Source organism: Triticum aestivum, chromosome 7B (genome assembly GCF_018294505.1).
Source record: "Triticum aestivum cultivar Chinese Spring chromosome 7B, IWGSC CS RefSeq v2.1, whole genome shotgun sequence".
Taxonomy (NCBI): domain Eukaryota; kingdom Viridiplantae; phylum Streptophyta; class Magnoliopsida; order Poales; family Poaceae; genus Triticum; species Triticum aestivum.
Genome location: NC_057813.1, coordinates 72,875,358 through 72,893,153, shown reverse-complemented (window position 1 = coordinate 72,893,153; position 17,796 = coordinate 72,875,358). Strand labels below are relative to the sequence as shown.

General features: G+C 46.0%; 1 protein-coding gene across 1 annotated transcript; it reads right to left on the bottom strand.

Annotated features, from left to right (window-relative positions):
* Positions 1–3,700: 3,700 nt before the first annotated feature.
* On the bottom strand, positions 3,701–5,560 carry LOC123161631 (bidirectional sugar transporter SWEET6b-like). Its single transcript, XM_044579440.1, has 5 exons — positions 5,466–5,560; positions 5,147–5,367; positions 4,862–5,088; positions 4,192–4,311; positions 3,701–4,078 (listed from the first exon to the last, which is right to left on the bottom strand). Exons 1-5 carry the CDS (start codon positions 5,543–5,545, stop codon positions 3,917–3,919), a joined length of 810 nt encoding a protein of 269 aa, XP_044435375.1. The 5' UTR covers positions 5,546–5,560; the 3' UTR covers positions 3,701–3,916.
* Positions 5,561–17,796: the final 12,236 nt, after the last annotated feature.

The window sequence follows — 17,796 nt, the reverse complement described above, 5'->3', positions numbered from 1 at the left end:
GGCATAAGCTAACATACTTTCTCTTCTTGGATCATATGCACTTATGATTGGAACTCTAGCAAGCATCCGCAACTACTAAAGATCATTAAGGTAAAACCCAACCATAGTATTAAAGAATCAAATCCTCTTTATTACCATATGCCATGACCCACTTATCCGTGTTTGTGTTTCAGCCACTCACGCAACACAGACAATAAGCAAACCATGAACATATTGCAACACCCTACAGTGGAAATCCCTCACGCTTGCGTGACACGGAGAGCACCATAGGACAGCAACATAACCACAAGAAAATTAAACCAATCATAGCAATTCACCAATTACCGATAGGACAACGAAAATCTACTCAGACATCATAGGATGGCAACATATCATTAGATAATAATATGAAGCACAAAGCACCATGTTCAAGTAGAGGGTACAACGGGTTGTGGGAGAGTGGACTGCTGAATATAGATGGGGGAAGGTGATGGAATTTTGGTGAAGAAGATGGAGGTGTTGGTGTAGATCGCGGTGATGATGATGGCCCCCGGCGGCGTTCCGGTGCCACCAGAAGCGAGGGGAGAGAACCCCCCCTTCTTCTTCTTCTTCCTTGACCTTCTCCCTAGATGGGAGAAGGGTTTCCCCTCTGGTCCATGGTCTCCATGGCGTGGGAGGGGCGAGAGCCCCTCCGAGATTGGATCTGTCTCTCTCTGTTTCTGCGTTCTCGGATTATGCCCTTTCACCGTTTCTTATATATCCGGAGATCCGTAACTCCAATTGGATTGAAACCTTCGCCATGATTTTTTTTCCAGAAATTAGCTTTCTTGCGGCAAAAGAAGAGCAGCAACCGCCTTCGGGCACCCTCTCGCGTTGATTCTTCTTCCCAAAAATCATAAATATTCCAAAAATATTCTCTGTATGTTTTTATCCTGTTTGGACTACGTTTGATATGGGGTTTCTGCGAAATATAAAACATGCAACAAACAGGAACTGGCACTAGGCACTGGATCAATATGTTAGTCCCAAAAATAATATAAAAAGTTGCCAAAAGTATATGAAAGTTGTAGAATATTGGCATGGAACAATCAAAAATTATAGATACGACGAAGACGTATCAGTCTCCTTCGCATCCGCCGAGAGGGCTCACTTTTTTTTTCTTGGGCTACAATGACCATGGCAAGCACGCATGCCAAAAAAAATCGTGTTTCAACGCTGTTTGCATTTTCTATGATTTTCTGGGCCGAAAACCCCTAAAATACTGCCAGGACTTGACGCACCATGCGTTCAGTGTCGGATTTCGTTCATTTTTTGCATGGGGTACTGGGGTGGGGCCCCACACGCCCTGCCAAAAGTTAGGTAGATTCCGTGAAAGCGCTCAGGTACTTCATGTGGAAGGCGGTGGTTTCGGTATGGGTGGAAGGGACCCTCCGATGCATGTGTCTCCTTCGCATCCGCCGAGAGGGCTCACTTTTTTCCCAGGCTACAATGACCATGGCAAGCACGCACGCCAAATATTTTCGCGTTTCGACGCTGTTTGCATTTTCTACGATTTTTTGGGCTGAAAACCCATAAAATACTTCCCGGACGTGACGCAACATGCGTACGGTGTCGGATTTCGTTCATTTTTTAGCGTGGGGCACCGGGGTGGGGCCCCACACGCCCTGCCAAAAGTTGGGTAGATTCTGTGAAAGCACTCAGGTACTTCATGTGGAAGGTGGTGGTTTCGGTATGGACGGAAGGGACCCTCTGATGCATGTGTCTCCTTCGCATCCGCCGAGAGGGCTCACTTTTTTCCCGGGCTACAATGATCATGGCAAGCACGCACACAAGTTTTTCACGTTTCAACGATGTTTGCATTTTCTATGATTTTTCAGGCCGAAAAACCCTAAAATATTGCCCGGACGTGACGCAACGTGAATTCGGTGTCAGATTTTGTTCATTTTTGGCGTGGGGTATCGGGGTGGGGCCCCACATACCCTGCCAAAAGTTGGGTAGAATCCGTGAAAGCGCTCAGGTACTTCATGTGAAAGGCGGTGGTTTCGGTATGGGCGGAAGGGACCCTCCGATGCATGTGTCTCCTTCGCATCCGCCGAGAGAACTCACTTTTTTCACTATTGGTTGTTTTTGTATAGAAAGGAGGTCAACAAATATATGTTGCACGGTAGTAAGCCTCTTTGAACAGGTGGCAAATGAATTATTTGGAGCTCTGCGGGGCCAGAAACCAACTCACTTAAGGCTATCGGTCTTCGTCTGGATTCAGCGGTTATTTAGCAGGGCCATCTCCAGAACTTTGGGGCCTAGGGTAGAAACCAAAATCTGACCCAAAACATTGAACAATTCACATGACAGAAGAATTAATGCGACCATACTGTCACTTTACTATATAATTTCAAGTCTGTTTTATTTGTACCTTATTTAGGCATATATCAAATATTATGCTAAAATGGTAATGTGGTCGCAAAGCAATGAACGAACCTCATGTTCTACCAAAAAGGACCATCCGTCTAGTATTTCTTTGAATATAACCTTCAATCATATCTCCGTACTATATCATCTCCAAGACATCAATTTCTGCATCATGAGCCTCAACCTCCTATTGTATTATCATCACCACCATCAGCAGCATTAACATCTGCAGTGTGATTTTCGTAATCAAGTTGGGAGTCTCTCACTAAATATCTATCGAGGGCACTCGTTTGAGTTTGAGCCTCAACTGCCACTCTTTGTTTTGCAGAACCAGAATCATGTTTCCTAATTCTAGTAGACATGATGATGATTCAGGAACAAAGCCTAACAAATTATAAGTGATCATTGATCAAACAAAATCTAATTAGATTCATATAGTAATGATCGCTAGATGACTCTAGATCATTCGAATACAAAGAAAATAAATTGATAAAAAAACCTTGCTCTTTGGATATTAAAACACGGTCTGTGGTCTAGCGTGGATGTGTTTAGCTAGCCTGGGCTGCTTGTTTGGATGTTGCTTCAAGTTGGATTTTATTTTATTTCCCTTAATGGAAAGGTCTGGGTTCTTATAGTTACAGCCACAAGTTCGTGGGCTATCTAATTTGAGCATAGCTCTTCCTATACTCAACTCATTTTTCTTGACGAAAAAATGTGTGTCTATATAGTAGACACCATGCGATCAAACACACTAATGAAATATACTCCCTCTGTTCCGAAATATTTGTCTTTCTAGGCATTTCAAATGGACACAACATACAGATGTATGTAGACTTATTTTAGAGTGTAGATTCACTCATTTCGCCCCGTATGTAATCACTTATTGAAATCTCTAGAAAGACAAATATTTAAGAACGGAGGAAGTATATGACAAACAATTAACATGTTACAAGATTCAGAAAAATATTTCTAGCATGGACTCAGAGCTTCATACTTCCCCGCGAAAAAAGGTCGATGTGATAATTAACAAGGCAGCCTGACGGGAAAAGAGCAGGAGCCATCCAACTGAACCGGTAATTAGGTTAAGTCTGTCTCTCGTTTTCGCTTGCACCAGGTTCAAGTTGCATCAGCAATAAGACGCCCTTTGGGTGTTTTTGTGCAGAAAACAAAAGAGGACCTTGCCCGAAACATAATACAAACACATCGTGGATATTGAATAAAATAATTTAACAAAGCCACCACACACTGTAATTAATAAATCAATTGTATCATCACGTAAGAGCAGATTGAAAACAGGCAAGCATACATGGTGTCATAATATATCTCTGGGATAACTCAGCTGCATTGGTATTTATATACACTTGCAATTTGCACTGTAGTCTCGGACAGACAACAATGGTTCACAAAATTAAAGGCACTCTCAGACTCTACTAGCTAACAAAAAGTACAACTAATTAACATCAGACCTGTTGAAGTATCATCCCGTATTAACTACTCAAAATCTTTAGGGCTAAAAACGAAGCAAAGCTTATTTCTCTATGGTGACGGAGGCGTTGCCGCTGGTAACGGCGTTTTTGGTGAGGACGGCGGGCAGCTCGACATTCTTGCCCTTCTTGGGGGTAGATCTGTAGTAGTACCCGTAAAGGATCAGCTGGATGAGGCCGAAGATTGTACCGAGGGCATTGGGGATCTGCACAGAATTTAAAGAGGACATAACAGTTAGATCGAACCGTGCTGAGGAATTCTTGATTGTAAGTCTGGATGGGTTTGTGACTTTTTTTTATCCAATGTGTATGTACATACCGTGATGTAGATGTCAAACTTGATTAGCGCATAGCCCATCCAGCAGAGACTGTTGAGGAAGTTTACCAGCGACAGGAAGAATGGCATGTACTCCACACTCTTGGTCCCGATCACTTTACCCTGCAAATAAGCAGTACAATATTACTACTTTCATCTTAATTTTTTTTAGTTATATTAGCATTTAGTACACTCGTTAGTTGGTAAAAGCATCAGTCATTAACAATTAGCCTGATCTAGTAATTCGCCCTGTAAAGGAAGTTTACCTTTGAGATAGAAATAAACCTTAGGCCTTTTTGATTAAAAATATATGATGTAGCATATTGTAGAAGAACTTGGGTGCATGAGAGGTGAATAACTCAATTCGGACTTTTTTTTAACAGGGTTTTGGCACGAACATTAAAACATGAAAGGTGAGTGCATTTTTTAGATGGACATAGATTTTCAAGCAGAATCAACAACAAACAAGGTGTACTACTTAACAAATTGAGGTCTGTCAAAAGCATCTATTAGAACTTTAAAAATAAATTATAGGCAGGTATTTTTCTCGACAACGTATCATTACAACAGCATACGTGCACAACGCAGATTAATTAGCCACTTGAACTAACAAGTTAAAGCAGTTACCAAAGATCACGGGTCGACGATCCATAAGTTGGGGTGGGCTACGTACCATGATGGTGAGCGGGGAGGCGTACATGATGGAGCCGAAGATGACGCAAAGGATGCCTACGATCATCGAGCGCTTCTCGTGGGTGTGGGCGCCGACGAGCACACCGGCCACCATGGCAGCCATGAACGCCGCCTGGATGGCGAGCACGCCGAGCATCTTCCACTGCACGCAAAGCATAGACGGATAGCATGGGTTAGGGGCATGCAGGAGGATCTTCTGTACAGAAACTAATGGCGAAAAGAGACAGTAGGCCGGATGAGGGGGCACTAGGAGGGTTGCACGTACGTACCCTTGTGTTCTTGGTCGCGTAGATGATGAAGATGATGATGTAGGCGCCCTCGATGACGAGGCCGATGCCGTTGATGGTGAGGACGAGGGTGCTGTTGGGGTGGACGATAGGGAGCCCGTAGAAGAACCAGAGCAGGCAGTTCATGAGCGTCGCCAGGTAGGGGTCCGGCTTGAACTCCTCCACGTTCTTGGCCTTGCAGATACGCCAGAACGTCGGCCTGCGTACGCACAAGCAGAAAACGAGCGTCACATTCATGCCCTAGCAACCACCTTCCATCCATGAATACATAGCCGAGAAGAGGAGGAAAGGGCTTACACAGGGGAGAGGAAGAGTCCAAAGGAGATGACATTGCCAATGATGCCGACGATGTTGCGGGCCACGTCGGCAGAAACCATGATGCTCAGCAAGATGGATCGATCGATCGCCGGGAACACAACTCGATTGCTCGTGGGAACAAACGACTTGAGGAAGGTTGGTTGTGATTTGTTTGGGGCGTGGGTGGCCGAGCTTATATAGTAGGGGGTACGCCTTCGCCTTCCCCAAGTTATATCCGATGAGGATATTGTTAAGGGTGGCCAAACCTTCTGATTTGGGTGCAGACCTTATCGAACTCCATCTCTGGCCGTGCTCCCGTACAACGGCCGGCCGTATCAATTTCTTCCTCGTCACCTAGCCAAACGATCGCCCAGCTGCTAGCTCCTCTTCCACGTAACAACTCCCACTCGATCGAATTATCCCCCGACAGTCCTACGCAAATAAACAATGTCCTCCTCTCCTGCAAGATCGAGGCAAGACGGCCCTGTGGGGTGCCAGATCAAGGAGAGGCAAGATAAGGATGGCAGCTGCACGGGGCGTAAAGTGCAGCGTATGTACAGATTTGTTGAGCACTCACTGCGTTTGTCCATGATCATGCCTACTCTCTTCATCCAACGGTGCTTGCAAGGTAAGAAGAAATCTGTGTGCATCACCTACCTTACCGAACAAGGGTTTACCCCCGCTTTGTATACAAAGCAACCAACCGAGCCATACATGGATAGGTGCTGGGGTGAAAGCAGCACAGATACGACCAAAAGAAACAACAGAGAAAGAGCAAAAGAAACAAATGCCGACAATGGCCGATCAACAAAATCAAAGAAGCCACGCGATCGCTGTGCCCACCGGGATCTTCCACTAGGCTCCAAGCAGTGGCGGTGCCAGGATCAGAAGTCTGTGATGTCATTTCAAATCTGTGATGTCAAGTACATGTGTTTTCACCAATTTTATGATTTTTTTGCATGATTTCTACTTGTGTATAAAGGATTTGCCAAAAACCTGTGTGGTCAAATGACCACACTCCTCTCAACGTGGCTTCGCCACTGGCTCCAAGACTCCGAAGCGCCGGCACCTATCAACACCTTCTAGAAGGATCGCGACGATGACGACGCTGCTGCCAAGGGTTTCCCCCGGTACACGACGAGGCGAGAGGAAGGGTAGCCCCCGACGCCCTCCCGGAAGGTCAGGTGGCACCCACAGGCGCCGCCGCGCCGGTGTCGGCCACGCCGACAGGGGTTTCCCCCGATCCCAACCCGCACCTGGGGCGCTCCGGATCCAGCCACCAAACCAACCACCACCCCACGCCAACGCGGTCATGAGGCCCCACGCCGTCTCACCACGGCACCGCGAAGTGAGGACAGCGCGGCGAAGAATTAGAGCCTGGACTAGGGCATCAGCACCGTTGGCACGCGGGAGGGCCCCACCTCCACCGTCAGTGACTGTAGCCGTCCGGACGCAATAGCAGGAGCACACCAGGCCCGTGGGCCCACAGGCCCGGCCGAGCCCTCGTGGGCCCGTAAAGCTCCCGCCTTCGTGTTGCTGCCGGCACGCCATCGGCACCGACGCCCCATATCCTAACCGCTCCTCCTCCTCACCGCGCCGTAGACAACGAGGCCACGTCGAGGGGCCGGCCCGCTAGGACCCAGATAGGTCCCACCGGGCCCAGATCTGGGCCGGGGGCGCGACGTCGGCCACCCAGCACCACCACGCCGCCCCGCCGATAAGGAGCAGTGCCGCCACCACGTCCGCCGCCAGCCACCCCGCCGGGTCACTGGACCGTCGCCAAGCCGAGCGACACCGCCATCACCCCCTGCCCAGGGCCAGGGGGACGCGCGCGCGGGGAGAGGAGATCCTGCCGCCGCCGGCACCTCCCAGGACGGATCCGGGGGCGCACACCAGCGACGGCAGGGGAGAGTATGAGGGGGGAAGTCGACAGCAGAGGCGCGGGGGCCGCCCCGGCCGCCTCCCGGGGAGGCGGCGCGAGGGCGGAAGGATGGGTGGGGGAGGAAGGGAGGGGGAATGTGGGCGGATCCGGGCCGCGCGCCGGTGAGGGTGGCTGGATCCCGTAGGAGACGGGCAGGGGAAGGTGGCGGCCGCAAGGGTTTCGGGGGCAGAGGCGGGTCGCGGGAGCGGGCCTGGGAGCCACCTTCCTCGGGTTTTAGGGACGTATTGTTTCTTATTTCTTTGAACACCTGCCTATCGCATCACCTACCTTCAAGTCGAGAGGATTAATTTTTTCTGCAATTGTTCAAATTGGATGATAAAAATCACTTTGCATGCTTACATGAAGCTAGATTCCTGGAAAATAACAGCATACGTGTCTTTGGTGTCAGAAATTCGATCTGAATCTTGACAAAAAACGAACAAAAAATGATTAGGAGGGACTATCTATGCATTACGAGTGCATTGGGAAGGGAAACTGTGTGCTATACAAGTTAGTGCCAATCACTACCGGAAGAGGGGCCGGTGCTGACGGCCACCGTCGGCCTACTCCTGGATATGCCTACAACCGGACCCAGGCCGTCGGCATACAGCGGCCGTCAGGCTATCCAGAGCTATGCCGACGGCCACCGTCGGCACTAATTTGCCGTCGGCTTAGACCCAGCCAACGCCTACGGCCGCCGTCGGCACAGCTTAGCCGTCGACATAGATGCAGGCCCGGCGGGCCGCCCGTGACATGCAGCTAAAGGCATCGGATCTATGCCGACAGCCGAGACGGGCGGTCGTCGGCATAGATGCGGTTGCCACATCGTTGATAGGGGCGCACCGACCACCCCATATGCCGACGGCTACCATCGTCATAGATTCCACATCACTGATCCACGGCGCATCGGCCATATGCCCCTGGCCTCATCTATGTCGATGGCTTTGCCGTCGGCATACATTCTTTTTCCATCTCATATAATTTTTTTTCTTTTACGTATTATTTAATAAACTTACATCTAGCATGTGTTAATATAAGCATAAATACCTTACTTTTCGATTGTATACGAAGGGGTGTGCCCCCCTCACGGACGGCACCGCCACCGGCGGCCGACACGTGGAGAGGGGAGGGGGAAACAGCCGCATCGGGTCTATATGGAGGGGACATTGCTCCCAAGTGTTTAGATGGGATGACCTACCACAACCAGGTGGTGTGGTGGCATGTCTGAAGAGGCGGCACGCGTCTCTGGGGTGCCCCCCTCCCTCATGGACGGCGCCGCCGCCGGCACCTGGAGGGGGGAAACAGACGCGTCGGGTCTACACGGAGGTGATGTAGTTGTGGGTTTGGCCCGGATGTTTCTCCCAGGTGTCCCTCTGGCTGATCTAACACAACCGGTGGAGAGGTCCACTGGTCAAAGCCCTTCCGTGGAAAGTCAAAGGGCTAGATCTTGTGGTCAACCGCTCCAGGGTTAGGCGGGACGGGGGCCCTGGGGGTGGCAATGCCACCGGAGCATCGCATCGGGCCCTCATACATGCAGGGTGGTGTTGTGGCATGTCTGAAGAGGTGGCACGCATCTTCGGGTGTGGACCCCCTCACGGACGGCGCCGCCGCCGGCACTTGGAGGAGGGAAACGGACGCATCAGGTCTACACGTAGGGGTTTTTGCAGTGGGCTTGCCCCGGAAGTTGCTCACAAACGTTTCCCTCTAGGGTGACCTAACACAACCGGGTGGAGAGGTCCATTGGTCAAAACCCATCCATGGGAAGTCAAAGGGTTAGATCTCGTGGTCAACCGCTCCAGGGTTAGGCGGGACGAGGGCCTTGGGGTGTAGCAATGCCACCGGAGCGTCGCATCGAGCCCTCATACATGCGGGGTGGTGTGGTGGCATGTCTGAAGAGGCGGCACACGTCTCCGGGGTGTGGCCCCTGTCGGTGTCAAAACCGGCGGATCTCGGGTAGGGGGTCCCGAACTGTGCGTCTAAGGCTGATGGTAACAGGAGGCAGGGGACACGATGTTTTACCCAGGTTCGGGCCCTCTCGATGGAGGTAATACCCTACTTCCTGCTTGATTGATCTTGATGATATGAGTATTACAAGAGTTGATCTACCACGAGATCGTAGAGGCTAAACCCTCTGGTTTATATAGATACCGGAGGGGCTAGGGTTACACAGAGTCGGTTACAGAGAAGGAGATCTATCATCCGAATCGCCAAGCTTGCCTTCCACGCAAAGGAGAGTCCCATCCGGACACGGGACGAAGTCTTCAATCTTGTATCTTCATAGTCCATCAGTCCTGCCAAAGTATATAGTCGGGTTGCCGGATACCCCCTGATACGTCTCCATCGTATCTATAATTTTTGATTGTTCCGTGCCAATATTCTTCAACTTTCATATAGTTTTGGCAACTTTTTATATTATTTTTCGGACTAACATATTGATCCAGTGCCCACTGCCAGTTCCTGTCTGTTGCATGTTTTATCTTTCGCAGAAAACCATTATCAAACGGAATCCACACGGGATAAAAACGGACGGAGAATTATTTTGGAATATTTTGGAATCAACGTGAAACACTGTCCAGGGTGGCCACGAGACAGGGGGGCGCGCCCTCCCCCCTGGGTGCGCCCTAGACTCTCGTGGGCAACCCGTAAGGCGGTTGATGCCATTCTTTTGCCGCAAGAAAACTAATTGTACAAGAAAAATCTGGCCGAAAGATTCACCCCAATCGGAATTACGGATCTCCAGATATAAAGGAAACGGTGAAGGAGCAGAAACAGAGAACACAGAAACAGAGAGATAGATCCAATCTCGGAGGGGCTCTCGCCCCTCCCACGCCATGGGAGCCAAGGACCAGAGGGAAACCCTTCTCCCATCTAGGGAGGAGGTCAAGGAAGAAGAAGAAGAAGGGGGGCTCTCTCCCCCTTGCTTCCGGTGGCGCCGGAACGCCGCCGGGGGCAATCATCATCACTGCGATCTTCACCAACACCGCCGTCATCTTCACCAACATCTCCATCACCTTCCCCCATCTATAGCCAGCGGTCCACTCTCCCGCAACCCATTGTACCCTCTACTTGAACATGGTTCTTTATGCTTCATATTATTTTCCAATGATGTGTTGCCATCCGATGATGTCCGAGTAGATTTTCGTTGTCCTATTGGTGGTTGATGAATTGCTATGATTGATTTAATTTGCTTGTGGTTATGTTGCTTTCCTTTGGTGCCCATCATATGAGCGCGCACGTGGATCACACCATAGGGTTAGTTGTATGTTGATAGGACTATGTATTGGAGGGCTAGAATGACAGAAGCTTCAACCTAGCATAGAAATTGATGCATACGGGATTGAAGGGGGACCAATATATCTTAATACTATGGTTGGGTGTTACCTTAATGAACGTTAGTAGTTGCGGATGCTTGTTAATAGTTCCAATCATAAGTGCATAAAATTCCAAGTCAGGGATGACATGCTAGCAGTGGCCTCTCCCACATAAAACTTGCTATCGGTCTAGTAAAGTAGTAAATTGCTTAGGGTCAATTCCACAACTCCTACCACCACTTTTCCCAAACTCGCTATATTTACTTTATTGCATCTTTATCTAAACATCCCCTACTTTTTATTTACACGTTCTTTACTTTCTTGCAAAACTATCCAACAACACCTACAAAGTACTTCTAGTTTCATACTTGTTCTAGGTAAAGCGAACGTCAAGCGTGCGTAGAGTCGTATCAGTGGCCGATAGGACTTGAGAGAGTATTTGTTCTACCTTTAGCTCCTTGTTGGGTTCGACACTCTTACTTATCGAAAGAGGCTACAACTATCCCGTATACTTGCGGGTTATCAAGACCTTTTGCTGGCGCCGTTGCCGGGGAGTCATAGCGTGGGGTGAATATTCTCGTGTGTGCTTGTTTTCTTTATCACTAAGTAATTTTTATTTTCTGTTCTTAGTTGTTTTCTATCTTTAGCTATGGGTAGGAAATGCAAAATACCAAAAAAAATTAGTTGTACCTATTGAACGAGTGGTTGAAGAACCACTCAAAATCTATCACACTCCTGAAGCTTTTTACATGGATCATCTTCGATCCCTTTGTGCTCGTGCTGAAACCCCCACTAGTTTAGGTGAGGGCAAATCTTTAGATGAGCATGCTTGTTTTGTGCGACACCGTATATCTGAAAAAGGGAAACTATTATGGGATCAAATTCAACGTTTGCAATGCTATGCTTGGAATTTATGTGAAATATATGAGTTTACTTGCTATTCTGAAGACCCTAAGAAACACCTACCCTATCAATGCTTGTTTAGTGATAATGGAATCGTATCTTCGTATGCTAAGGGTGTTTACAATTACTATGATGTTCAACAAATTAAAGAATTTGTTGCTTTTAAAGGTGCTTTTGAGATTGCCTCTTTGATTGAAAAGTATGATGCTACTCTTTACAAATCTAAAATTTTTGCCATATTTCAATATTGTTATGATAATTATGCTTCTAATGCCTATGTTAAACAATATATTGAGGACTTCTCCGCTGTACAAGAAGAGACTAATATTTTGCAGGAAGCTATGGAAGAAGAAATTGATGAAACAGTGAGCTCATTGGATGAAAAAGATGATGAGGAGAGCGAAGAACAAAAGGAGGAAGAGCGGATTAGCTACCCGTGCCCACCTTCTAATGAGAGTAACTCTTCAACTCATACATTGTTTAATCTCACTTCATGCTTACCGAAGGATGATTACTATGATGATTGCTATGATGATTGTTATGACCCCGTTGATTCTCTTGAAATATCCCCTTTTGATGATGCTTGCTATGCTTGTGGCCAAGATGCCGATATGAATTATGCTTATGGATATGAACTTGCTATAGTTCCTTATGTTAAACAGGAAATTGTTGCTATTGCACCCACGCATGATAGTCCTATTATCTTTTTGAATTCTCCCTACTACACTATATCGGAGAAGTTTGTGCTTATTAAGGATTATATTGATGGGTTGCCTTTTACCATTGCACATGATGATTTTGAAGAATATAATATGCATGTGTTTTCTGCTCCTACTTGCAATTATTATGAGAGAGGAATTCTATCTCCGCCTCTTTATGTTTCCAATACGTTAGAATTGCAAGAAACTGCTTATACTATGCATTGGCCTTTACTATGTGTGCATGAATTGTTCTCTTATGACATGCTGATGCATAGGAAGAGAGTTAGACTTCGTTGTTGCATGATATATGTTACTTTGTGCTCACTACTAAATTACAAATCATTGTTAATTAAAATTGGCTTTGATATACCTTGGGATCCGGGTGGATTCATTACTTAAGCACTATATGCCTAGCTTAATGGCTTTAAAGAAAGCGCTGCCAGGGAGACAACCCGGAAGTTTTAGAGAGTCATTTATTTCTGTTGAGTGCTTTTATATAGTTTAAAAACAAAAAAATAAAGAGGGGAACCTAAAATTTTTCAAAAAGGAAAGTGAAAGTGAAAGAGACAAGCGTTGTTGAAGTGGGAGAGCTCCTTGAACTTTGTTCATTCTCACGGAAACTTTGTGCATCTTGATTAAAGAAACTTTTCAACAAAAATAATTATCCCCTTGTACAATTCCATTGTATTATAAAAATAATGTGCCAAGGTTTGCCTTTAGGATGTTTACAATGCTTGTTGGTTTGTACGGTGCAGGACAGAAACTTTGGCTGTAGTGTGCGATTTTACATTTTTAACTGGAACGTCAATAGGTTCTGATTCCTTTTGAACTGTCTTGATATACAACTTTTTTATTATTCCTAATTCTGGTAGAATTTTTGGGATACCAGAAGTATGGTGGATCTTCAGATTGCTACAGACTGTTCTGTTTTTTGACAGATTCTGTTTTTGATGCATAGTTTGCTTGTTTTGATGAATCTAGCAATTTGTATCAGTGGATTAAGCCATGGAAAAGCTACATTACAGTAGACACAATGCAAAAACAAAATATGAATATGTTTGCAACAGTACTTAGAGTGGTGATTTGCTTTATTATACTAACGGATCTTACCGAGTTTTCTGTTAAAGTTTTGTGAGGATGTAGTGTCTAATCGAGGATGTCTCGATATGAGCAAAAGGAAGAGAGGCAAGAGCTCAAGCTTGGGGATGCCCGAGGCACCCCAAGTAAATATTCAACGAGACTCAAGCGTCTAAGCTTGGGGATGCCCCGGAAGGCATCCCCTCTTTCTTCAACAAGTATCGGTATGTTTTCGAATTCGTTTTGTTCATGCATTATGTGCAAGTCTTGGAGTGTCTTTTGCATTTAGTTTACGTTTTTTCTTTTATGAACCATGCTGGTATGAGATAGTCTTTGGTTGATTTATAGAATTCTCTTTGCACTTCACTTATATCTTTTGAGTGTGGCTTTATAGAATGCTTCATATGCTTCACTTATATCATTTGAAGTTTGGATGGCCTGTTTCTCTTCACATAGAAAACCGCCATTTGTAGAATGCTCTTTTGCTTCACTTATATTTGTTAGAGCATGGGCATATCTTTTGTAGAAAGATTTAAACTCTCTTGCTTCACTTATATCCTTTTAGAGAGATGACAAGAATTGGTCAATCACATTGTTAGTCATAAAATCCTACATAAAACTTGTAGATCGCTGAATATGATATGTTTGATTCCTTGCAATAGTTTTGCGATATAAAGGTGGTGATATTAGAGTTGTGCTAGTTGAGTAATTGTGAAATTGAGAATTACTTTTGTTGAGGTTTGCAAGTCCCGTAGCATGCACGTATGGTGAACCGTTATGTAACGAAGTTGGAGCATGAGGTGCTCTTTGATTGCTTTCCTTATGAGTGGCAGTCGGGGAAGAGCGATGGTCTTTTCCTACCAATCTATCCCTCTAGGGGCATGCGTAGTAGTACTTTGCGTCGAGGGCTAAGTAGAATTTTGCAATAAGTGTATGAGTTCTTTATGACTAATGTGAGTCCATGGATTATACGCACTCTCACCTTTCCGCAATTTGCTAGCCTCTACGGTACCCTGCATTGCCCTTTCTCGCCTCGAGAGTTGGTGCAAACTTCGCCGGTGCATCCGAACCCCGTGATATGATACACTCTATCACACATAAGCGTCCTTATATCTTCCTCAAAACAGCCACCATACCTACCCATTATGGCATTTCCATAGCCATTCCGGGATATATTGCCATGCAACTTCCATCATCATTATATACATGACTTGAGCATTTATTGTCATATTGCTTTGCATGATCGAAAGATAGCTAGCATGAGGTTTTCATGGCTTGTCTGTTTTTGATGTCATTGCTATGCTAGATCATTGCACATCCCGGTACACCACCGGAAGCATCCATATAGAGTCATATCTTTGTTCGAGATATCGTTGTAATATTGAGTTGTAAGTAAATAAAAGTGTGATGATCATCATTATTAGAGCATTGCCCCAGTGAGGAAAGGATGATGCAGACTATGATTCCCCCACAAGTCGGGATGAGACTCCGGACTTTATGAAAAATAAAAGAGGCCAAACAAGCCCAAATAAAAAAAGAGACCAAAGAAGCCCACCAAAAATAAAGAAAGAAATAAAAAATAAAAAGAATAAGAAAAATAAAAGAAAAAAATGAGAGAAAAGAGAGAAGGGGCAATGTTACTATTCTTTTACCACACTTGTGCTTCAGAGTAGCACCATGTTCTTCATAGAGAGAGTCTGCTTTCACTTTCGTATACTAGTGGGAATTTTCATTATAGAACTTGGCTTGTATATTCCGATGATGGGCTTCCTCAAACGCCCGGGGTCTTCATGAGGAAGCAAGTTGGATGCACACCCACTTACTTCCCAGTTTGAGCTTTCATACACTTATAGCTCTTAGTGCATCCGTTGCATGACAATCCCTGCTCCTCGCGTTGACATCAATTGATGGGCATCTCCATAGCCCGTTGATTAGCCGCGTCGATGTGAGACTTTCTACCCTTTTGTCTTCTCCACATAAACCTCCACCATCATATTATATACCACCATAGTGCTATGTCCATGGCTTGCGCTCATGTATTGCGTAAGAGTTGAAAAAGCTGAAGCGCGTTAAAAAGTATGAACCAATTGATCGGCTTGTCATCGGGGTTGTGCATGATGGGAGTATTTTGTGTGACGAAGATGGAGCATAGCCAGACTATATGATTTTGTAGGGATGAGCTTTCTTTGGCTATGTTATTTCGATAAGACATAATTGCTTGGTTGGTATGCTTGAAGTATTATTGTTTTTATGTCAAATGATAGACTATTGCTTTGAATCACTCGTGCCTTAATATTCATGCCATGATTAGACATATGATCAAGATTATGCTAGGTAGCATTCCACATCAAAAATTATCTTTTTTTATCATTTACCTACTCGAGGACGAGCAGGAATTAAGCTCGGGGATGCTGATACGTCTCCGTCGTATCTATAACTTTTGATTGTTCCATGCCAATATTCTTCAACTTTCATATACTTTTGGCAACTTTTTATATTATTTTTGGGACTAACATATTGATCCAGTGCCCAACGCCTGTTCCTGTCTGCTGCATGTTTTATGTTTTGCAGAAAACCAATATCAAACAGAATCCAAACGGGATAAAAATGGACGAAGAATTATTTTGGAATATTTGGGATTTTCCGGAGGAAGAATCAACGCGAAACAGTGTCCGGGGTGGCCACCAGACAGGGGGGCGCCACCTCCCCCCCCTGGGCGTGCCCTGGACTCTCGTGGGCCACCCGTAAGGCGGTTGGTGCCCTTCTTTTGCCGCAAGAAAGCTAATTTTATGAGAGAAAATCTGGGCGAAAGATTCACCCCAATCGGAGTTACGGATCTCCAGATATAAAGGAAACGGTGAAGGGACAGAAACACAGAAACAGAGAGATAGATCCAATCTCGGAGGGGCTCTCGCCCCTCCCACGCCATGGGAGCCAAGGACCATAGGGGAAAACCTTCTCCCATCTAGGAAGGAGGTCAAGGAAGAAGAAGAAGAAGGGGGGCTCTCTCCCCATGCTTCCGGTGCCGCCGGAACGCCGCCGGGGGCCATCATCATCACCGCGATCTTCACCAACACCGCCATCGTCTTCACCAACATCTCCATCACCTTCCCCCATCTATATCCAGAGGTCCACTCTCCCACAACCCTCTGTACTCTCTACTTTAACATGGTGCTTTATGCTTCATATTATTTTCCAATGATGTGTTGCCATCCTATGATGTCTGAGTAGATTTTCGTTGTCCTATTGGTGGTTGATGAATTGCTATGATTGATTTAATTTGCTTGTGGTTATGTTGCTGTCGTTTGGTGCCCATCATATGAGCACACGCGTGGATCACACCATAGGGTTCGTTGTATGTTGATAGGACTATGTATTGGAGGGCTAGAGTGACAGAAGCTTCAACCTAGCATAGAAATTGATGCATACGGGATTGAAGGGGGGCCAATATATCTTAATGCTATGGTTGGGTTTTACCTTAACGAACATTAGTAATTGCGGATGCTTGCTAATAGTTCCAATCATAAGTGCATATAATTCCAAGTCAGGGATGACATGCTAGCAGTGGCCTCTCCCACATAAAACTTGCTATCGGTCTAGTAAAGTGGTCAATTGCTTAGGGACAATTCCACAACTCCTACCACCACTTTTCCCACACTCGCTATATTTACTTTATTGCATCTTTATCTAAACAGCCCCTACTTTTTATTTACGTGTTCTTTACTTTCTTGCAAAACTATCCAACAACACCTACAAAGTACTTCTAGTTTCATACTTGTTCTAGGTAAAGCGAACGTCAAGCGTGCGTAGAGTCGTATCAGTGGCCGATAGGACTTGAGAGAATACTTGTCTACCTTTAGCTCCTCGTTGGGTTCGACACTCTTACTTATCCAAAGAGGCTACAACTATCCCGTATACTTGCGGGTTATCACCCCCTTATCCAGGACTCCCTCAGTAGCCCCTGAACCAGGCTTTAATGACGATGAGTCCGGCGCGCAGATTGTCTTCGGCATTGCAAGGTAGGTTCCATCTCCGAATACTCCAAGGTAAATTTCAAACACTTAAGTCGTGTCCGGCTCTGCAAGACAAATTGCACATACCATCATAGAGAGAACAATAATCCACAAATCTGATCTGCTGACAACTCTTCGTAGCGTGACATCATGCCATAGCCCGACCATTATTTGAAACGTTTTTTACAACCAGCTACCGCACACATTGCGAGGTGGTTTCCTTGGCACGTCTTGTCGAAACAGAGATCATGTCCCTGTTATCGCGGGATCCTCATCAATACGGGTATGGGTAACCCCACCACGTCTGATGTCCTCATGAAAGGACTTAGTCGTGGAGCCATCGCTACAAGTAAGCTTGAAGGGATTAAACTGGACAAGGGACACGGGAGTTTTATACTAGTTCGG

Excerpts from the sequence above, each read along its gene's own strand:
- LOC123161631 (XM_044579440.1), bottom strand. The coding sequence starts at position 5,545 with ATGGTTTCTGCCGACGTGGCCCGCAACATCGTCGGCATCATTGGCAAT. Across the intron at positions 4,312-4,861 it reads CCTCCCCGCTCACCATCATG|GGTAAAGTGATCGGGACCAA; the intron begins GTACGTAGCCCA and ends GCTTATTTGCAG. Across the intron at positions 4,079-4,191 it reads AGTTTGACATCTACATCACG|ATCCCCAATGCCCTCGGTAC; the intron begins GTATGTACATAC and ends AATTCTGTGCAG.